We start from the raw sequence: 23,489 nt of genomic DNA on the forward strand, positions 1-23,489 counted from the left end.
TTCTGGGAAGGAACTCGGAAAGTCACTCTCAGTTGGTGATGTGGGTTAGCATGAGCGGTACAGAATCATAATTACGCAAACACAGCTGGCTGGCTATTGAGAATGATGGGAAATACACTTCCACGGTAGTGTTATAGGTTATCTGCAACATCAAGTTGTCGAAATGTCACCATGACAACAATGACTCTTTTACATGCTGTTCTGCAGATTTCACAGAAAATGTTTGATGATAGCGACCACAACGGAAGAAAAAAAAAGTCTTTGCTCTACTCGACTGCCTCTTATGAACTCATAAACGCTGCAACATCGCCGCCTTGTGGAAGTTTGCTAAAGCGTATTAGGGATGTGCTGAAGGGAAAAAGGAACCCCCCCCCCCAAAAAAATAAATATATATATATTGAAACCTTATGATTATAAAGTTGTTGTTTTTTTCCAAGAAGAAATTGTAACTAGACTAAAAATGTGGAAAAATGGAATGACTAAATTCAGTTTTTAAAATGTCCTCAGTTTGACAATCACTATTTGATAACAAAATTTATTATTGTAATATTATTACATTTTTTTTCTCAAAATACACACCATTTCTCTTTTGTGAAAAAAAGCTCGTTTTATCCTCACATATTTACAATTTTTTTTCTCTGTAAAAAAATTATCGGAACATTATGAACCTCTCTCCCCACCAGGGGAAAAAATGCAATTTTATCCTTGAAGTATACTTTTCTCTTCAGTGTGACCCTCATCCATCCATTTTCTTTTGCCGCTCATCCTCACGAGGGTCGCGGGGAGTGCAGGAGCCTATCCCAGCTGTCAACGGGCAGGAGGAGGGGTACACCCTGAACGGGTTGCCAGCCAATCGCAGGGCACATGGGGACAAACAGACGCACTCACAATCACACCTCGGGGCAATTTAGAATGTCCAATTAATGTTACATATTTTTGGGATGTGGGAGGAAACCGGAGTGCCCGGAGAAAACCCACGCAGGCACGGGGAGAACATGCAAACTCCACACAGGCGGGTCCGGGGTTGAACCTGGCCAGGACCTCAGAACTGTGAGGCCAACGCTTTACCAGCTGCTCCACCGTGCTGCCTCAAATAAAATATTATTATAAAATCTTATGATTCTAAAGGGGTTTTTTTTCCAAGAAAAAATGTAGTGTAACTACAATAAAAATGTGGTAAAAAGGAATGACTAAATTCAACTTTTAAAATTTCTTCAGTTTGACATTACCTATTATGACATTGATGAACTTTATTCTTGTAATATTATTTTTTTTCCTCAAAATACACACGATTGCTCTTTTGAAAAAACTTGTTTTTCCTCAAAACGTTTACAACTTTTTTTCTATTAAAAAAAAATAATTCTGAACATGATGAACCTCTTCCCACCCCCTGCCAGGGAAAAAAAATGCAATTTTATCCTGGAAGTATACTTTTTCTTCAGAGTGACTTTCATATTCCATTCGTTTAATGTTGGGAATAATTCATGAGTAGTATAAGAAGAGTAAAATAAATATAGGATCTAACTTTATTTGCATAACATTGACTTTTACTTCAATTTTCTGTAGAAACTACAACTGGAAATGTAATTGGTAGAGGGACAAATTCCTTCCTCATACTTTTCTCCCCCTATCATTTCAAACGATGTTGATTTTGCTTTCACGCGTACAAACACTCTGATTCCAGACAATCCCTTTGTATTGTTTTTGTTTCGATTCTACTGCGGTGTGAACGATAAAGTCACGATGTTCACAAGTGAGACTGCAGTAGTTGCTGTGTGTCAGCTGATGATCATATGAAGTGGAGGAGTAACCCGCCAGTTTGACCTGTCAACAAAGACAAAAACTGGAAGTCTGCTAAAAAAATAATAATAATGAGGAAATATGCACACAGCGTACTGTATAACTTCTGTATAACTTGGCACTCCTTAAGTTAATGTTTACATTTGAATATCTCGTTACTTCCACTTTTTTCGTCGAATGGACTCATTTATTTTTAAAACTAAAGACATAAAAACTCAGCAGAGATGAAAAAAAAAAGTCTATCAAACAGAACTTCGATTGCAAGCAAAAAATAAGACATTGAGAAATATAATCTATCCATGCATTTTCCAAGCCGCTTATCCTCACGATGGTCTTCTTACTCAAGAAAAAAAAAAACGTGATTATTTGCAATGAAAATATTTTTTTACTTGCAATGATGTGTGGGTGTGAACGTGCTGACATTGTGCTCACTTCCAATCTTTTTGGTTTTCTTTTTGGCCCAAATCTCTTGCGTGGGCGGCCCTTAGGAGGAATGCCTCCTCATTGGCTAATTTGTGTTCAGTAACAGTTAATGTCCTCAGATGGGCGGGGCCACCGACAAGAATGCAAGATTTGTAATGTTCAATCACGTTAAGGAAGTCTAAGTAGTTATCATATTTGTTTTCTATGCTGTACTAGGAAGAAGTGATGTATCACTGTGCTAGCAACATCATACAAGCGCACAGCCAGTTTATCAACAATTTAGCAACTAATAACTATAGCTATATTGCTAATGTTAGCTACCAAACTGACTCGTCCGTACTGGATACTATAAGGCCATTAGCCACTTTTTTTAAGGGAAGAACAAATCCTCTAACTCATAGGAATTTTTGAAACAGATGGATTATATACAATATCTACTTTTAAAGTCAGCCTGTCTTTCTTACTTGGTGATGACAAAATAAAAGAATAACATCTGTTTATTTCAGTATTAGATTTATATTGATATCAAATGTATTTCCCTCTGAAATAATTCAGTTTGCAGCAAATAATTTGAATGCATGAAGAAATCGTGGTCAACTGTCTACTTTCACTATGAATGTAACAAGAAAATAACAATGCATAAACTGTCACTCAAACAAATTATCCAATGAGGATGCATGCCTCCTAAAACCCGCCCACCCCAGGGATTTGTGCCGAAAATAAATTTCAGAAAATTAGGCAATGCACATACGTCAAATAGCTAATACGTGTATTACCTATTTATATTATATATTAGCATCGTAAAAATACTTGTACTCAAAGATTACAAGCGAGCACAAAGTCAGGTAGTGCACCTGCGAATATTGTCAATCGCAAGCAAAAAAATATTTTCGTTGCAAGTATTTTTTATTTTTTTGGGAGGGGGGGCTTGTGTTAGATTATATCTCTCAAAATATGTGATTTTTTTTTGGCACAAATCTGAAAAAAAAATCACAAAAACAGTTCAGGTTATGTACACATGCTTACGTGTTTTTTTTTTTTTAATCAGGTGCTTTTTTGGGGAAAGTGTCTAATTAACCATTGATAAAAATTTGTGAAGTCCTTTTCCTTTTCTAATCTAATGGAGAGCGGTCTGATTTTTTTTTTTTTTTTTTTTTTGAAGGCATTGAAGACTACTCCTACTGGCTGTGTAAAATAACATCGTGGTGCTGTTTTTCTCCCCTTTGAAGCAACATAATCACTCTTTGAGTGAGACACATAAATCCCTCAAAATTATCCAGTATTTGGGACAAGGTCAGACATGTCAGTGGGCTGTTGTTTGGATATGAGATGCTTTCCTTCACATGATGTCTATATTTATTTTAATATACTATGTGCCCGTGTTCTTTCTATAGTGTATGAAACATAAACTTGGCTGAGGCTGTGGCTATAACTGTGAGCGAACAGTGAAGACGAGTCCCGCGACACGTGCTTTTTAATTGTTGTCATATGCTACCGTGCAATCGTTGCAGACACACGATACTTGACACTAGTGCTGCAGACTGAAATTTTTGCTTCTGTTGCTGCACTTCTTTTCTGGATTTATTTTCATGAATACAAATTATTTACATTTTTTTTTTTGTAGTTGTACGGTGGAGCAGCTGGCAAAGTGTTGGGCTCACAGTTCTGAGGTCGCGGATTTAATCCCGGACCCACCTGTGTGGAGTTTGCATGTTCTCCCCGTGCCTGCGTGGGTTTCCTCCAGGCACTCTGGTTTCCTCCCACATCCCAAAAAACATGCAACATTAATTAGACACTCTAAAAATTGCCCCTAGGTGTAATTGTGAGTGCGGCTGTTTGTCTCCACTTGCTCTGTGATTGGCTGGCAACCAGTTCAGGGTGTACCCATTGACAGTTGGGATAGGCTCCAGCACTGCCATGACCCTTGTGAGGATAAGCATCTTAGAAAATGGATGGATGTTTTTTATATAGTATTCTGAAATTACAATGAAAAATGTTATTTTTTCCTGAAACAAGGTGTACAAAATTATCCCTCAACAGAATAACAAATGAATAAATCATCTCTTGTTTTTGATGAGCACTAATCACTTTTTCTCTTTTTTTGGTGGGGGGGTGGTTGAGGTCACACCTTTGATGAACTTCTTGGTCATGATGATGTTTGTATGGTGAGCGTTAAGTTTTGGGTTTTTTGTTTGTTTGTTTTAGGTGATATATTTTGTGTCCAGAGATGGACAACCACCACTTATTCATATGTGGAGTACAAATTACTTTCAGTTAGTGCACTTCACCACATTTTACTGTACTTTACTTGAGCATTTTTACTTTTGTTTGAATATAAAGGTTAAATCAGTACTTCGACCATTACCAGAGTATTTTTTTTTTTTGCTGTCTTTATACACTTCTGTTCCGTACTAACACGCTGTACTCTACAAGTACAGACTGTGGGGACTTTTTCCAGCTCCGGGAAGCATACATGTGTGAAGAGAGCAGCGTCTATCTTTATCTGCTTCGGCCATATACAACTGTCCCGGCCCCCTCCTTGCTACATGTGGAAGCACATTATTTATTGTGCTCAGTGGGGCGTGTTTCAATTGGTCATTCCAATTGGAAGACAATTTAGGTAGTCAGAATCTTTAAAACCTGACCCTGATCTATTGTTTTTATTTTTTCAAGAAAAACTGGTAATAAATCATTAGATAATTTGATTGCTCCAACCAAATCCATCTATGGTACACGTTTTATGTTTTGTCATATCATAAGTTTTGTGTTGTAATTGTGTTACAGATCCCAGATACCAAATCCTTATATATTAATATTGTCAAATAAATAACTTCAAAATTAAATGTGACATTGTTTCTGAATACTATTTATTTATAGTATTACTTATATTAACAGCATTGTGTAATAACGCCAATGTTAGTTGTTGCTCAAGAGTACATGCTCGATATTTTAGCTGCTTGGTTATGGAACTAAATTAGTGCCGCCAGGATTTGAAATGCCACAGAAAACAGGATTTGAATTTGAAATGTAAAGTGATCACATTTTCAATATTTGTATTTCAGTGTAACTTTTCAATGTTAACAATTCAACTGGCTAAAATTCGCTGTCTAAAATTCACCGTCAGTGCCACCAGGCAGGGTTACTTCAGGTCAGAACTCAACACCCAGCCAATCGCAGATACGCTTTCTTAGTCATGTGATGTCACATACTAAGAAAGCGTAACTGGATTGGCTGGCTGTTGTAATCCTGCCTGGTTGCACAGACGGTGAATTTTAGACAGCAAATTGTAGCCAGGTGAATTTCAGACAGCGAATTGTGTTCAAATTTAAATCCTGGTGGCACATATTTACTTCCTAGCTAACTAGCGAGGAACAAACTGAACTTTATAAAAGAAAAAAAAACTTTCCATTCAAATATATTTATTTATATTTGGAGAAAACCAACCATGAATGAAGGTGCATTGTTATTTGTGTTTACATTTAAAATTGTAATTTTAAAATTGAAAATTAGCCTTTTTTTTAATTAAAATATCATTCATTTTGAATTTGACGGCTCCAACACATTCAAAAAACCTGGGATAGGGGCAACAATAGACGAGGAGAGCTGAGGAAAGCTCAAAAACACCTATTTAGAAGATTCAATTGATAAATAGTTTAATTGGAAACGTGAGTGTCATGATTGTGTATATAAGGAGCATCCCCGAAAGGCTCAGTTGTTCATAAGCAAGGATGGGGCAAGGTTCACCTCTTTGTGATCAACTCCATGAGAAAACCGTCCTCATGGGATGGGTAACTTGCAAATCTGTGAAAATAACATGAACACTGAAAGGAACCTACATGTTTTGGAGCAACAGATGCTGCCATCCAAGCAACACCTTTTTCTGGGACATCCTTCCTCATTTCAGCAAGGCAATGCCAAGCCGCATTCTGCATGTTCCAACAGTGTGGCTTTGTAATAAAAGAGTGCAAGTTCTAATCTGTGCTGCTAACAGTTCAGACCTGTCTCACATAAAAATATGTGTGACACATATTTTTGCGCAAAGTACAAGAACTGAGACCCCGGAATCTTGAGCCAAATTGTACATTAAGGAAAAATGGTAAAGAATTCCACCAATAAAGTTTCAGCAATTTGTGTCCTCATTACTCAAATACTTTGTGAGTGTTGTTAAAAGGGAAAGTAATATAACACAGAGGAAAACATGCCTTTATCCCAGCTTTAGGGTTTAATTTATCATTTTGAACATTAAAATCCTCTATTTTACCAAACTTTTACTAGTATTTCTGGTGATTCATTGGCTCTATGGGGCTTCAATAAAGATGTGAGAGAGGAATTTAAATTGTCAACGTATTACTGAATTCCAAACATTTTTCTGCCGAGAAGCCTGAAATCAGGTCATTCGAATTTATACACGTGACTAGCGAAGATCTCCATCTTCCCTCTCCGCTCCTGAGCCAGCGTGGTCAACATGACCAACACATGTACTCTCTCAAGTGGGTCTTCTACACAGAAGCAACCAATCAGAGGACAGCGGGCAGAAGTCTTAGAAAAATGTGGACAAAGTGGATACGAGACTGGGTCAAACGCAGCTGTCAATGGGGCCTTTTCTGAACACCCATACAATAAAACCAAGCTTTTTTTAACCTAACCCCTAACCCTAACCCTAACCCCTACAGTATATATAAATTGGACACTTTTGTACTAAGTCCATGTTATTGAGTCATTCTACGAAGGTCTAAATACCCAAAGTATGGGACCTTTAAATATCTTGTCTTTGTAGTGTGTTCCATTGAATATAGTTTTAAGAGGATTTTCCAATCATTTTATTCTGCTTTTATTTACATTTAACACAACATCCCAACTTCATTGGAATTGGGGTATGTATTTTATAAATATGTGCCCTGCGATTGGCTGACAAACAGTGCCCTGCCTGCTGCACGTTGACAGCTGGGATTGGCTCCAGCACTCTCGCAACCCTTGTAAGGATAAGCAGCTAAGAAGATGGTTGGATGGATATTATAAATGCAACAGTGTTGATAAAACTATCACTAATTAAATCGTGTATCATTTGCAAAGCAGTAATTGGTAGGGGGGGGGGGCAAGATCACATACAGCTGATGACAAAAAGTATAACGTGAAAAAATAACATTTTCAGAGATTTATCATTGTGCTGGTATGTGTACAGTTATTTGACCATTTATGCTAAATCCCTAGAATTGCATTATTTTGCTCATATCTCTAGTATTCTGGTAAAAACCTTATACATTGTGTTCAATATGATTCCTTTCAATATGCTGTGCAGCACATATGTCAAAAGTGTAAAATATTAACTACTCTACTATACACTATATCTAGTACACACTGGAGGGAAGCTAGCAGATGTAAAGTGTTTGAAATAAAATGAGGAAATGGTGGCTTTAAAATGACTTGAAACACGTTCAAAACTCGTCCGAGATATAAAATGTATATGTTGAAAATGGACGGGGAAAAAGTGAAGTTGTGTTCCAACAAGTACACAACTACCTGAGGGAGTAACACACGTCGCGTTGCACAGTGCTACACAACAGACCTACAACATCCGGGCTAGTCGGCTCACGCAGGAACGGAATGGCGGCGGAGGTAAGTGGGCGAAAGCGAGGCTCTAGTCGCCCAGACGACGGGCTAAACCGGGGCCAAATACAGCCGCTCGTCGCCCGGGACGGCACGGCGAGCGTGTCGGCGGTGGGACCGGCGAACTAACGCGGAAGGGGTGGAGGAGGCGGAGGGGGAAACGTAGCAACGCGGGGGTTAAACGTCGGGGAAGTGGAGGTAGAAGGGGGAGGAATGGAGAAGCTCCCCGGCGTTTCGAGCCTCTCGCTTGGCGTTAAAGAGCCTTTCCTCCCCTTCCTCCTCCCTCTTAGCCGTCGAGAGGAACCGAACGCAAAACAAAAGAAGGAAGGCGGCGGCCCGAGCGGATTTGGTGAAGTTTTTACACGCTGAAAAAGTTGTCGTAGTAGTCTTTGTCGTCTCTCTCGTTTTCTTTTCTTTTTTTTTTTTTTTTTTTTTTTTTTTTTTAGTTGGACATTTTGACTTTATTTCCTTCTCGCGCGATCCGCCGAGAAGGAAGAGGCGTTCAGCACCAAGTGGCAGGAAAGCGCCCCTGGTCACACACTTGCAACCGAAGCAGCACAACTTTTGTCACGACGACTGGCCATGTTGAACGAAATCCACTCCCGAGCGAATGGAGCTTCTTCAACTAGCCCGCTGCTGTGTAAAGCTTACTTCGTGTCCTTTCCCCTGTTGCTCTGGTGGTCTGAAACTTTCGCGTCTCACATAAAACGTCCTTAAAAGTGGTTACACGACAATTCCACGTTTAACTTGTAAAATGAAACTCAAGATAAGGCAGGGGGTGTTATCTGCTCGTTTTCCTGTTGTTTATACATTGTTCATTTGTTTTGAAGGGCAACATTAAGCATAGCTTTTTAAAAAAAAAAAAATACATGTTACAAGGCTACAAAACATGCTAAATGTGATGACAACTCCTACTCGAACCAATAAGCTACTGTTTCTTAGATATCTAGATGAAGCACAACATAAGGCAGGTAATGGTTAATAAGAGTGTAAAAAAAAAGTATTTATTCAACTGCTTAGTTTATGTTTTTAAAAAAAAAAAAAAAACTTCGTCATATGTGTAAAACTTACTCATTGCGTGGTGGTACATTTGCCTGACTTAGGTGCAGGCAATGTTTGTTCGGTTCTCACTCAGTGATGGTGCTAGTGTGTGAGTGAGTAGTTGTCCATCTTTATATGTGACTGGTGACCAGTCAAGGGTAGCGTCTGCCTTTCACTCAAAATCAGCTGGGACAGGCTGCGGCCCCCATGACCTTGGACTGAAGATAGGTGGTGTAAAAATGGATGGGTGGACAATAAACTGTCCGTATGAGCTGACAATAGCATATTATTAAAATTATCTTTGGAAAATTCATCCCTCTCCGGCCCTATCTAATGCCAATGCCGTCTAATTTAATCTTATTTTCATACAACTTGACAAGAAAAGCCTGTCAGGACAGATGGTGGGACTGTGTAATGTGTCGATCATTTGTGTATGCGCTCCGGGCACGTGCAGATATGTGAGGACAAAAAGCAGCCTCTCGTGAAATGAGACTATTTTAGTTTCTTGACTTATTTAACTCAAGTGAGCAAGAAAAGGGTAAATGATACTTAAGGATAAATGTTATTTAACAATTGATTCCTATACATGGAATGCTGCATATGGCTAGTCTTGGAAAGCTACTACTAATGCTCACTTGGTCATCAAGTAGGTTGGTCACGTCTCTTATATTTCTTAGTTTACGTTTCCCAAAAAAAACCAACATGAAACCAGTAACATACAGTATACTATGTTTGGCAAGACGCCATCATTAATAAGATATGCTAGTAATATAGCTACCGTGCATGGCCGGTTTTTTACCCCAAGATCTATTTCTCAAGCATTCAGCCTCTCGCGATCGAGGGGGGCGAGACTTTTTTTTTTTTTTAACTTTAGAATGACCAATGATAAGTAGAATGACCAAGTCACAAAGATCTACCCACTACAAAAATGCAAAACATTTATTTTCCACTACATTGAAGATCTTTATGTGTAAATGTATGTTTGTGTGCCTTGCATAACCGCACGAGCCAATATTACACAACCTAATTAACTTTAAACATTTTTTGTAACTACCTGAGTTCACGTTGATGATCAAACACAAGATGAAGCCGGGGAGTCTTGTGTGTTTATTTTAATGGCAGAAACACGCTTTAAACATGTAAAGGGTTCGAAATGGTTATGTGGAAGTCATGGCCGACCATTAGCTTTCTCATCGTGGTCACTGGAGTAATTTTGCCATCGCAATCAGGGGTTGATGTACTACATATTTTTTGTAGTTAACATAATGTGATAAAAGTAGAGTTTATAAGTTTTTTTTTGTTTGATTTTCTGGATTGTGTGGCAGCCCCCAATATTTTTGGTGCCTGTGCCCGGTTTCCCGAGAAGGCATATTTCAGAGGCATACAAACAAATAACAACAAAATCAGCAATTGGCCAGTTAACAGGCAGGTACTAACGTAAGCTAAAGACAGCCAATTCTACGGTTTCTCCCTGATGCCACAATACTCAACACGCCAGGCCCCAGTGTTTCAAGCCATACACACTCAAAGTGACAGAAATGCAGTGTAGATGATGAACATCAGGATGGCGACCCCAAGTGGACGATACAAATTAACTGCACTTCACATATGCATAGCTTTAGCCGCAGTTCAGTGTGAGTACACGCTGAGTGACAATAAACATGTGATTCTGGACCAAGAGTGGTACGTCAGTGACCACTGTTTCTGTCCACAAGCAGGCCGAGGGCCTGTGGACCTGGCCGCCGAGGTCCCATCCCAGTTGAGATCCTGAGGCACGGCGATGAAGACGCTAGGCCGGAGAGGAAGCAGGAGTCTTATCCGGAGTTGAAGGAGAAGCTCTCCTCTTCCGCAGGAGATGGCGGCCCAATCCCCGAGTGTACGCTTATGTCGCTCTTCTTCAACTAAATGTTCTGTAAAGTGTTCCATTGTGTATTTTTTTTTTTCCGCATTATTCCTGTTTATTGACTTGGTTCGTAGGCCAACGAGCTGCCCTTGGAGGAGCTGCTGGCTCTGTGTGGCTACGCAGTGCCTGATCCAGCCAAGCAGAGTTGTCACGTTACCACCATTCTGCCAGACATGACCCTGGACGAGGTGAGACCCCTCGCCCCTCCTCAGACCAACGACGCTAAAAATAAATAAATAGCCACACCCCCTCCAATGGTCCTTGTCTTCTCCAGAATCAGATGACTGAAGAAATCTTTGCTACAGTAGATGCAGTGGAGTCATCAGCTGACGACCTCACCCCCTCAGTCACCTCCAGCACATCAGATCTGATCCAGCAACAGCTGCCTTGTAAGTTACACAGCGGAGTGCCTTTTGCGCAATGTCGTGGGTACACAGACCGGGCGGGGGTTTTCCTGTGCTCGCTCAAATTGAGACAAAGTTACCATCTTTGTCATTCTGATGCCGTGACCAGCACCACGGGATAATCCCTCGTGTTAATCGTTCAGCGAAATTTGACAATTAAACCTTTGTTGACTTTGATCACAAGGGAAGGAAAATGTTCAAATTCACCCTGATTGTAGACTTGTGTGTACCTGGCTTACGTCTGACATTAAAGGTCCACTGTCATGAAATGCATGATTTTTAGTATGTTATGAATAAAAAACGTCAGTCGGTATGGACCCAGCGGTTTTTTTTAACCACAAAACATGATTTTAACGTTTATGGCTTTTTGTAACTCCCGCCATGAAAATCCTCTCGAGGAATTTCTTTTCGAGAAGAAGCAGGAAGTGACGTACAGGGCAGTAGCGCACTCAAGCGGTCTAGTTTTACCTGCTGGATGGTAGCTTATTGTTCCTTCGTGTTAGCCATAATGGCGGCTTGTTGAATTGCTGGATATTGCTCGAACACTCGGGAGGATGGATCCGCGCTTCATACTTTTCTAAAAGATCTGGTTCGTCGTGAAAAATGAATTGCACAGGTGCAAAGGACGAGAGCTTTGTGGGTTCCAACAGGACAGGTAGGTGTGTATACAGATACTTAAAAAAAAAAAAAAAAACAGATAGGGGGGTGGGCGTAATCCGTAAATCAGGGGTGCTAAATGTGTCGATGTGCACATCGGAAGGCTTCCGTGCAGCAGCCGCTGAAGGACAGCCTCCGCAGGCCTGATGGATCGCCGCCGCCCTTGTCGACAAGGCTGAGCCGGCCGCAGGCCTTGTCAACACGGGTTCGGTCGAGGTGGCTCATCGCAGCGCCGGGCTGCGGTGGCTCATCTCCCCCGCAGAAGTGGATCAGGCGGGAAGGAGGTTTGGCCGCAGCATTGTTGTTGCTTGCGGGTGGCGTTGTTTTTATCACCGCAGCGGGGAGGTGGTTTGGCTGTGATCCGCATATCATCTAAATACGGCTCGAAATGATAGGGTAATATTGCCCCGGTCACTTCTCTCGGTTATGAGATGTTCTCTTCTTTGAAAAGATCTTCCGTGTCAGAAGGGGCGTGTTCGTCTCCCGTAGTAGGTGGAACACCGTGTTTTCCATGGCGATTGCCCAGTGTGACATCACGGACAGAAGATGCAGCCAATATGGCGACCACTTGGATGTCGAATGACACTTCTGCAACTTTGCTCACGGATGACACGCTCTCCACTCATATTTATTTTTGTGTATAGACATTGAAGTGAATAATGTTATATGTATTTTTCATTACAATATCTATTTTAAAATGTTTATAGGGATGACACTTGGGCTTTAAATATCAAATGGTTAAGATGGATTAAGTCAGACAGATGTTTTATTTCCCCTCAGCTGGAAACAAAGACGCATCCGTCTGCTCGTCTGACGAGGATTCCGACGATATCTGCCTTGCCTCCAACGAAGAACACAAGGTCAGTCCCCAAGAAGATTGCATCACACAGATTTTGCGGTCGTTGGAGCGGCCTGACACACATTTCTCTGACATGCTGTACCAGGAAATCATGGTTGGTTCCATGTACCAGGCAATAATCCCTCCACTCAGTCCATACACATACCAGGAACAAGGTAGGAACCTCTTACTTGTGCCATTCTTCCATCTCCTTATTTCTTCATCTCTGGCATCCCTGTTTCCAGCGTACAACAATGGGGACCAGTTGCTGTGGAGACCAGGTGCTCTCCCGTTGCAGGAAGTGGAGGACTTCTTGTTGAATGTACAGAGGCCACGGGGCCAAGAGGAGGCAATGTGCAAGCAAACATGTGCCGACACTGTCCGAGACAATGAACAGGTTCTGCCCGTTCACGTATACACATAATGTTAGCATTTGTCTGTCCGTTCATATTTGGGCTATGCAATTAAAATGAGAGGGAGCCCTAATTTATTGTTTTAGGGGAAATGTACCAAGTTTCGAGGTGCACACTGTAAATCGACTTAGTAAATATTCACATTTCCATTCATTATCGCTGCCACTCATTACTAAAAAGGAATTTTCTTAATACGACGATTTGGCAAGTGGGTAGCGAGGGCACTGTAACTTCCGAACATGTTCATTACAGTTAACTTGCATTTCCTGTTTCCGGGTGAATACTGATTGTTTAGGAGCAGGCTTGTTTAGTTAACGTTTAAGAAATGAACACGGAAATTAATGTCACGACTAAACAAAATAAGTGACGTCTTTCAATATCTATTTTTTCTACTCCGTACAAATTTTATGTGCGTGATTTTTCGTGCTCGACTGGACAGATTTGCGAGCATGATGGCGCGCGATCGCACTCGTCAAAACACAGTGACTGAGCTACAACGAGAATATGTGAAACCTTTAGATTTGTGTGATGACACCAATCACCGCCTCGTTAGCCATTAGCCAATCACGGCGGTCATTCACCAAAGGCACCGCAGGTCATTCACTGCGCATTTGTTATTTTGTATACATAGACAGAGATCTAATTACAGTAAACGTCTTTGTCACCAGTCATTCACATTTGACGAGCGCGTCCACTCGCAAATCAGCACAGTCGAGCACGAAAAATAACGCGTGTAAAATTTGTTATGAGTAGAAATACATAGATATTGAAAGACATCGCTTATTGTGTAGTCTTGATTAATTTACGTGTTCATTTCATAAACGTTAACAAAACAAGCCTGCTCCTAAACAATCAGTATTCACCCGGAAACAAGAAATGCAAGTTAACCGTACTGAGCATGTTCGATGTGATGTCATTACCGTATGTTCAGAGCTGCTTCACGTACTGCGAGCGCATTTACGTCGAAAGTCATCAACATCATGAACCATGTCAAAGGAAATTCAGTTACACCAGGGCTGCTCAGTGCGTCGATCGCGAGGCAGTTTTGGTTGATCGTTTGACGGCGTGCCCCCTAAAAAAAAAAGACGTTGGACTATCGTCCACCATGTCGCATGATTCAGGTGTGGCCAATACGTCGAGCGCATGCACATAAAAGAGCGTTCCAGTAAGACGCCCACCCGCCCACTTTTCCCCGCCGGTCGATCACAAGAGGTTGGCTGCTTGAAAAGTATATATAAATAAGTATGACATTGTGATTTACTTTGACTTGATCTAAGATCTAACGTTAGACTAATCTATCCATATATCTAAATGCGTGGTACCGCGTTATCTTGAAGTTGAAAACTTTTCCCCTCTGCATTAGGAAGATATCGATCATCTACTGCTATCTTTCACCAATGGATTGACAATAGATAGTGCCGTAAATTATGTGAAATTATAACAATACATCATGATGAAATAAATTGATTTCATTATATGAATATTTTGTTTTGACATTGAATGTCTATTGACCTCTTTAAAAATGTGTGTCTCTGTGCAGTTTCAATAAATTACATACTCTGGTATAACAACTCAGTAAGTTATTTTAAGGTCTTGAGAGTCCATCCCTAATCACACCCGCAACTTTATATCTGCAGGCATGACTGGTGGACCACACCCGTAACTTTATATCTGCGGGCATGACTGACCACACGCATATATTTTTCAAATGTGAGTGACTGTTATCATGCTTTTTTTGTGTGTGCGTCTGTGCTACTAGGCACTGTATGAACTGCTGAAATGCAATTTCAATGTGGAGGAGGCGACGCGACGATTACGTTTCAATGTGAAAGTGTTCACTGGTAAGCGTTCCTATTATATTCACATCTTACAGCAGTAAAGCAAGTGTAACGCTTACTTGAAAACATTGTGAGGGAAAAAAATAGGCCGCTATCTTTTATGACTGATTCTGAATGTTTTGGGCCGTCTCTGTGCTCATCCTTTGTGTTTAGAAGATCTGTGTGGCTGGAGTGAGGAGGAGTGTAGGAATTTTGAGCATGGCTATAAAGTTTACGGGAAAAACTTCCACCTCATTCAGGCTAATAAGGTAAGTGCTTCAAAGACGAGAGATGTTTAGTACTGAACTGCAAGGCCATAGTCGCGTCACAACACTGTAAAAGTGCCATCCGTATAAAACTCAAGGGCCACACTACCATTATACTTTCATACTAAAGGTCAAGTGTCATCCCTATAAACATTCTAAATTAGATATTGTAATGAAAAATACATATAACATTATTCACTTCAATGTCCATACGAAAAAATAAATATGAGTGGAGAGCGCATCATCCATGCGCAAAGTTGCGGAAGTCTCATTGAACATCTAAGTGTTTGCCATATTGGCTGCATCTTCTGTCCGTGATATCACACTGGGACATTCGTCATTGAAAACACGCCTTGCCACCTACTATGGGAGACGAAAACACCCCCTCTGACACGAAAACTCTTTTCGAAGAAGAGAACATCTCACAACCGAGTGAAGCAACCGGTGCAATATTACCCTATCGTTTCGAGCCATATTTAGATGATATGCGGATCAGGGCCAAACCGCATGCAGCCAAACCACCTCCTCACGGTGGTGATAAAAACAACGCTGCCTGCGAGGAGGACGACGCCGCAGCCAAACCTAATCCCTGTCTGATCCACCTCAGCGGTGGAGATGAGCCACCGTAGCCCGGCGCCGTGACAGGCCAACCCGGCCAAGCCGTGTTGACAAGGCCGGCGGCCATCCACAAGGCCTGCGGAGGCCATCCTTCAGCGGCTGCTGCACGGAAGCCTCCCGATGCGCACATCAACACATTTAGCACCCCTGATTTACGGATTACGCCCCCCCCCCCCAACTATTGTTTTTTTTTTTTTTTTTTTTTTTTTCAGTAGCTCTATACACACCTCCCTGTCATTTGGAACCCACGAAGCTCTCGTCCTTTGCATCAGTTTAATCAATTTTTCAATACAAACTGGGTGTTTTTGAAAAGTATGAAGAACAAATCCATCCTCCCGAATATTCAGTAATACAACGACCTGACATTTTTGATAACATGAAGGAACAACAAGCTACCTTCCAGCAGGTAAAACCGCTTGAGTGCGTTACTGCGCTGTAGGTCACATCCTGCTTTTTCTCGAAAAGCAAATCCCCCAAAAGGATTTTTATGGCGGGAGTTACAAAAAGCCATATAAGTCAAAATCATGTTTTGTGGTGAAAAAACGGATGGGTCCATACCAGCTGCCGTTTTTTTTTTTTTTTTTTTTTTTTTTTTTTTTTTTATTTGTTAATAAAGTACTAAAAATCATTCATTTCATGACAGTGGGATCCACAAAATATCATTTGCGCGTGCCACCAGTTTGAGACCACTGATTTAAAGGTTCTCACATTCACATAGACAGATAATGTAAACATATTTGTGTCCATTCACATGAAGGCGTAATGTTCAAATCAGGTCTCAAGTACCATTCCGCTTACAATTTTTTTAAAAATGGAATCAGCGTAATAGACAGACTACCTTCTCCACAGGTAAGGACCCGCTCTGTGGGGGAGTGTGTGGAGTACTACTACATGTGGAAGAAGTCTGAAAGGCACGACTACTTCACTCAACAAGCCACCAGGATCACTCGCAAGAAGTACACCTTGCAGTCAGGGAGCATGTGAGTTGTAAACAATCGCTTGTCCAACTAACCCTCGTGTAAAGAAAGTTCACCTTCCTTTGACCTTTGACCCCGCCATGCTTCCCTGTGTTTTATTGGTACAGGGATGAGGGAGATCAGGACGGGTATGGAGGCGAGATGGAGGGAAGCAATAATTCCGCCGGCTTACTGTCTCGCAGTAGCGCCGCGGTCTCCGGAAAGCTTACACATCCCTTCCCTCGTCGGTCGAGGCTGGAACTGGACAAACAAGGTGAAACTGGTGCTTATATTGAAAAAAAATGTTTCTGTCTCCGCCCACTTTATACAGCGTGGAACGTGTTTACAATGTCACGTCCATTACTATGCATCACAATTCATAATTTCTTTATTTATTTATTTTTTACATCAAGCATTTGCTGTCTTCTGTTCTGAATGATTTACCCTTATCTCCCCCCCCCCCCAACACCCCCCACCCCCATTCTTGTTTTGTGTCTGTCTGTGTGTGCGCGCATGCATGCATGGTTCACCCCTTTCTGACACGGCGCTCCAGAAGATGAGGGCCGCCCTCGGCGCAGACGGACCCCCCGCTTTCTCTTAAAGCCGTGACCTTGGTGTGGTCAGGCCTCCAGAAAGCAGGCTGCAGCCTGCAGGTAAAGATTGAGGGTGGCTTGTCGTCCTTGATACTATTTTAGAACAAGACACACCATCTTGATACATTTGAATATCATGGGAAATATTTATTTCAGTGGCTCAATTAATGAGGAAGTGTTTTATATAGATTTATTACAGAGAGAGGAAAATATTTAATGTATGTATTTTTTGTGTGGGTTACCATAACAAGTACGTAATTAGAATATTACATAAGAGACAAACTCTTTTTGATATACAAACTACTGTAATCCCCAACCTACAGAGCGCAGCTGGTTATAAGCCACGGCACACGGAAATGTTTTAACGCTAGCGCCATGCTAACGCTAGCCTACTAACTAACTAACCCTAAACTCTTTCGGTGTACCGAGACTTATAACCAGGTGCACTAACGCTAGCGCTGCGCTAACACTAGCACCGCATCACTGCATAAACCGCAGGGTTGAAAGCGTGTTTAAAAAGTCGCGGCTTGAAGGCCGGAAAATTACGGTAAGTAATAGTTTGCCTTTTAAAAAGTATTTTCCCATTTGTTTAGTGAGTGTTTTTCTTTTTTTACTTTTACTTACTATTTTTTCACCACTAAAATACAAAAGATTTTCTACCATATTCCAATTTATTACGTATGTATTATATATATATTTGTTGCGATGCGTCTGTATCTTTTCCAACCATTAACATTGTTGCCATTGCTTCACTCCATATTTCTTCATGGTTTTTGTATCCGTTTCACTCAGATACATGGGTAGCTAACCAACAACAACAAAAAAACTGAAGACCCCTTCCCCCAAGAGACGCAGGTAGTCTGCCATTTTAGTTGCCATTTTGGCCATTTTCAGGGATGCTGCAAAGATGAATTAGTCCGTAAAGAGAATTTTGTGAATTGTTTTGCAACTATAAACTTGTTACATGTGACCCAAAGACAAGTTCATCAAACATATAATGAAATCCTGACCTTTCTATGGAAAATTAATCTTTATAATTGTCATTGGAGCACATTGACTCCTGTAAAAGTGGTGAAATGCTGTAATGGACGCACAAGTATTTCAACGTTTCCCCCTGTTGTGAGACAAAGAAGAAAGTGGTGTCAATCTGTACAAAGTTACAAAGACAGGAATATATTATGTATATATTTTTTTTACCATTTGAGTCACAATGACGTCAACCAACTCCTCCAACTCACATATCAGCGAGTCATATTGGCGCCTCCCGTCTGTTCAGAATCTTTCATTCATGGGGGAAGTCGACTGACTAGCTAGCTCATGACCATTTGGACCAACTAAAACCAAAATGATGCTGTATTTTCACTGTTTCACGTTTATCAAGAGTGTGTGTTCTATTTAGTGTCTTTCTTGTCATGTGAAGTCATTCCACTTTGCTCACACAGCAAATTTACTGGCGGTTTGGTGATACCGACTTTTGCGCAGTACTGTCCAAAATCAGATTACGTCACCGCTCTTGAAAAGAAACTCCCTGGTAGGAGGAGGACGGCCTGTGTCTCTTGGGATGCTCAAATCTGATCTGCATTTATGTCAAATAGTGTTACACTGTAGCGTCAGGACACAACGTAACCATTGAATGGGACAAAGACAAGCTGTACAATGTGGCACGGCGCAGCATGTTGACATTATCTCTCATTTCAGTCTTCTTTTCACATGCCCATTCTCTGTTGACGAATCAATGGACGACTGTGTGTCTGTGGAGCCCCTTTCTTCTGTTTTCGCCTAAGCCTGTGCCTTTCAGACAGAACTCGCATAAGCGGGTGACACCGCGGGTTCACACAGCCTTTGCGGCGTCCCGCAATTATAACTACTCGTAGATAACTGGGATCAGCGTCCGGACAATTGCTTCCAGCGCAGAGGGGTGTGAGCAGTGAGTTTCGATCGTTGCCCTTTATCCTCCAGTCACACCTTACTGCTTACACCGCTGTTGGTGTTCCGCCTCTCGTACTATGTTAGAAGCCGGCCAATTTGCGACGTTGACTTCAATTTTGCATCAATAGTTTACAGACAGGGCAGTGAGGAACACGAGGCAGGTACTTCATCACTTCGACAGTGAAGAAAATAAGTATTTGAACACCCTGCTATATTGCAAGTTCTCCCACTTAGAAATCATGGAGGGGTCTGAAATTTTCATCATAGGTGCATGTCCACTGTGAGAGAGATAATCTAAAAAGGAAAATCTAGAAATCACAATGTATGCTTTTTTTTTTTTAAATGAATTATTTGTGTGATACAGCTGCAAATAAGTATTTGAACATCTGTTTATACCAGCTAGAATTCTGACCCTCAAAGAGCTGTCAAAAGTCCACCTCCACTCCGTGTGACCTGTGTGAGGTCATTAGCTGTATGGGGTGGACAGGTGTCTTTATGCAGCTAATGACCTCACACAGGTCACATGGAGTGGAGGTGGACTTTTGACAGCTCTTTGAGGGTCAGAATTCTAGTTGGTATAAACAGATGTTCAAATACTTATTTGCAGCTGTATCACACAAATAATTCATTTTTTTTAAAAAATCATACATTGTGATTTCTAGATTTTTCTTTTTAGATTATCTCTCCCAGTGGACATGCACCTACGATGAAAAATTCAGATCCCTCCACGATTTCAAAGTGAGAGAACTTGCAATATAGCAGAGTGTTCAAATACTGATTTTCTTCACTGTAGCTACAGTACTATCCATTTGGCACCGTTTACAACAGGCGGGGAAAACTTTGTGCTGAAGGGCAACATGTGATTATTGATATAGACTGATGCGGTTTAAAAAACAAAAAACACTGAGCACTGACTTGAGATTTAATGCGTTCAATGGCCAAGCTCTCAAGTTACTCTGTGTACTTGTGTGAATTTTACCCATTGAAATGACCTAAAATGCCATTAATCTATTACAATGTCCCAAAACACAATTTGTTGGTACATTTTGAACAGACAAATCGCATTTCATTGTCAACTATAAATCTAAAAAATAAAATAAAAGAATGTAAAAAATGATAATAAACTGGGTTTATGAAGTTTAACTGTGCCAACAGGCAGACAGACACACACATACAAACACAGAGTAGTATTCATGCGTCAAGTGACTGGCATCAGGAAGTCTGACTCTAGTTGCCCATTCAGCATATACAGTTAGTTCAGTGTGAGCGCGTCTGCACGCTGCTTGCGAGTGCTGTCATTTTGGATTTGCATTTCACGGTTTGTCGCGTTCAGTAAACGGCAGAATTTTCGGTCGCTCCACTTGAGCACTGGCGTATCTGAAGCTTGCTCACAATGCAAATTTTGTCTTGCTGCACAAAGCATGCGTACGTTGCGGGACGCTTAAGTCAAGAACTCAAAATGAAATGTTGGTGTAGTGTTAAAATCATTCTCATGTTTCAGTTCGATTGTTTGAAATTCCTGTAATTAGAAAAAAATATTGGATAAGGACGTTTTAAACATGTAAATGCTCCTTGTAAAAAAAAAAAAAAAAAAAAAAAAGTGGAATGGAAGTGAAAGAGGCAGCACAGTGGATCACAGTGGAAAGCATTGGCCTCACAGTTCTGAGGTCCCGGGTTCAATCCCAGACCCGCCTGTTTGGAGTTTGCATGTTCTCCTCGTGCCTGTGCGGGTTTCTTCCGGGCACCTCGGTTTCCTCCCACATCCCCAAAACATGCAAGATTAATTGGACACTCTAAATTGCCCCTAGATAAGCGTCGAAGAAAATGGATGGAATGAAAAAAATTATAATTGATCCAACAAATATTACCTTGAGCCTTGACGATTAAGCTGTGTAGGCCTCGGGTCGTACCTTACCCACCCCTGACCTAAATCCTTCAACAACGGAACAGTGCTAGCAACATGGCTAAAATCAAAGTTGCCTGTACATGCTGTGTCATGACAATGAGTAGTCGTCTGATGACATTTTGTTCTCTCTGTTCCCGTGACGCGTGTAGATGAAGAACTGCTGACGGGGCTGTCAGACACGCGTGGCGACGGCTGTCCTCAGAACCTGTTTGGCCGCCCCTTTTCTCCCCACGGGGGTCGCCTCTCGGGCTGCGGCGCAGGTCCGATCCACCTCCAAGACCGTGGGCGCCCACCGGGCTTCTTTCAGTTCCAGACGCGCGACGGTCCTTTTATCCCCGAGGACTGTGACGCAGCAGGTGACGTGGTTGACGCCCCCGTGGCCTTCGAGTGGGACTTCACCTGCTGCGTGCCGCCCCTCCCCCACCTTATGACCTCCAGTCCGGCTTGTCTGCATTCATCCCCCTGCTGCACTGCCTTCCCTTCCAGTGAAAGCACTTTGGAAAATCCCAATTGAATCGCGATGTGTTCTGAGACTGATTAAAGCAAGCCGAACAAATTCCAACCCCCCCCCCCCCCCAAAAAAAAAAAGTACACTTCCTAAAATACCCTTACCTCTCCTTCGGAGCAGTACAAGTGACGCACGCTCAACTCTTGTCGTTGCTGCTGGAAGGCCTTTTTACACAAAATGTCTTTATTTGAACACAAAGGTCTTCTCTCCGCCGTCATCCACTCACTGTCCTCTCTGTTCCGTTTCCTTGTGCTTTCCTTTGTCGTTTTATCGCTGCCGACGAGCCGAATGCCATCAAGAGCTGAACAAACTGGTTTCAATCAAGGTGATACTGTATTTGTAAAAAAAAAAAAAAAAAAATAACTGTAGATCATTTTACGCTGTAATAGTCTGGTTTAAGAACAAGCCGAAAATATTCCCCGCGGTATATAGATGTGACTAGCTCATCGGGATGGAATCGTGTCCGCCCGGGGATGAAGTCAACTGGATTTGTGATGAAATGATGAAGAATGTCATATATTAGCTCCGGTTTCAGTTGTAAATGTGGTCAAGATGGACTCATCGTTTCCCTGCACATGAAAGTGTGGCATCCTAGATGATTGATTAAGGGTGTTCATTATGATTACCACAAATCTTGACTTTTTACATTTCCATTTCTGGTCATTTTATGATTTCATCTAACAGAACTATCGGGACACTGATTTTAGTGATTGTTGTTTTAACCGACCGTCACTTTGCGTTTTATTGCAGTCCCGTTCTGGATGTGAAGGAGCAAAACCACGCTTGTCGTCTTCTTTCTATCTCTATTTATTTGTTTTTCATTCCTATGTGCACGTGTTGGAGTTCCAGGTTGATGTTTTGCGTTTACACAAAAAGGAGGTGACGGACGAGGCCTGTTATGAACAGGAATATTCTTTGTTTCATGTTTTGTTTTTGGCAGTGTATGTATTGTACTGCCCTGTTTTTGTTAATTATTCTATTTTGTAATAATAATAAATATTATAATAATAATAAATGATTCAACTAAATCGAATATTACATTGATTTAGATAGCAAAAAAAGCTGGTAAGACGACTTTGCAGTGCATTCGTCAGTTTGCCAAGTTTACCTCCACGTTTTTAGCAGGCGCCGCAGGAGACCGTTAACGTGTCAATCAAATTTTGTAGCCAGGGCAACTTTATGAGTGCGGTAAATCGGTGTGCATTTGAGGCAGCTGAGAAGTGTGGAGGAAAATTTTGTGCAACCACATGTAAATCAAGTGGTTTAATTGGAGTAACTTTGCCAGTGGATTTGTACGAGGCAGGCAAGCGTTGAAAAAAAAAAAATATTATTTTTTTTCAGAGAAGCCTTATTATGAGAGGCTGGCAAGCGCCGAGAAAGACTGTTCACGTGTAATTAGTCAAAGCTACTGTGATCTGATTAGTTTCAGCACTGTTAACTCAGTTCAGATCTGCTTTGCCAAACGGGAAGCTTGTTGTTACTGGAATATCCCAAAAGGGGGCAGAAAAAATACATTTAAAAAAAAAACGGATTTGTACTCTGTTCTGAAACTGTTTCAATGCAAGGAATGTTTCATTTAACCAACATAATTGATCTGTTTCATGTAATTTTTGTTTTGACAGAAGCGCACCTAAAATGAGTTTGTTTAATCTCTGGGTTGCTGACCTCGGCAAAAAAAAAACAACAAAAATAATAAATGGTATGCTGTTTAAAATGAGCCCCAAGGAGAGTGGCAACAAGATGATATTCTAAATAGCAGCAAGACTTTTTAAATTAAACAGCTGGTGATTAATACACCAGCACTTTTTAT

General features: G+C 41.2%; 1 protein-coding gene across 6 annotated transcripts; it reads left to right on the forward strand.

Annotated features, from left to right (window-relative positions):
• The first annotated feature begins 7,747 nt into the window (after positions 1-7,747).
• mier2 (mesoderm induction early response 1, family member 2) lies at positions 7,748-22,632 on the forward strand. Of its 6 annotated transcripts, none has more exons than XM_061825994.1 (13): positions 7,749-7,839; positions 10,590-10,747; positions 10,849-10,962; positions 11,049-11,163; positions 12,616-12,695; positions 12,780-12,849; positions 12,919-13,070; positions 14,846-14,927; positions 15,081-15,172; positions 16,637-16,767; positions 16,872-17,017; positions 17,297-17,396; positions 21,321-22,629. In XM_061825994.1, the coding sequence occupies exons 2-12, from the start codon at positions 10,727-10,729 to the stop codon at positions 17,350-17,352; spliced, it is 1,059 nt and encodes a 352-aa protein (XP_061681978.1). In that variant the 5' UTR covers positions 7,749-7,839; positions 10,590-10,726; the 3' UTR covers positions 17,353-17,396; positions 21,321-22,629. The 6 variants fall into 6 exon arrangements, with proteins under 6 accessions (XP_061681976.1, XP_061681973.1, XP_061681978.1 ...); XM_061825993.1 differs by having other exon boundaries at positions 15,078-15,172; positions 21,321-22,627; XM_061825992.1 differs by having other exon boundaries at positions 7,748-7,839; positions 12,780-13,070; positions 15,078-15,172; positions 17,300-17,396; positions 21,321-22,632.
• The last annotated feature ends 857 nt before the right edge of the window (positions 22,633-23,489 follow it).

Source organism: Syngnathoides biaculeatus, chromosome 7 (assembly GCF_019802595.1).
Source record: "Syngnathoides biaculeatus isolate LvHL_M chromosome 7, ASM1980259v1, whole genome shotgun sequence".
Taxonomy (NCBI): domain Eukaryota; kingdom Metazoa; phylum Chordata; class Actinopteri; order Syngnathiformes; family Syngnathidae; genus Syngnathoides; species Syngnathoides biaculeatus.

Bases quoted from the DNA above. Each gene is read 5' to 3' on its own strand.
- mier2 (XM_061825989.1), top strand. From the start codon at position 10,727: ATGGCGGCCCAATCCCCGAGT. The intron at 11,164-12,615 runs GTAAGTTACACA...ATTTCCCCTCAG, and splicing joins GATCCAGCAACAGCTGCCTT to CTGGAAACAAAGACGCATCC. The intron at 16,768-16,871 runs GTGAGTTGTAAA...TTATTGGTACAG, and splicing joins ACCTTGCAGTCAGGGAGCAT to GGATGAGGGAGATCAGGACG.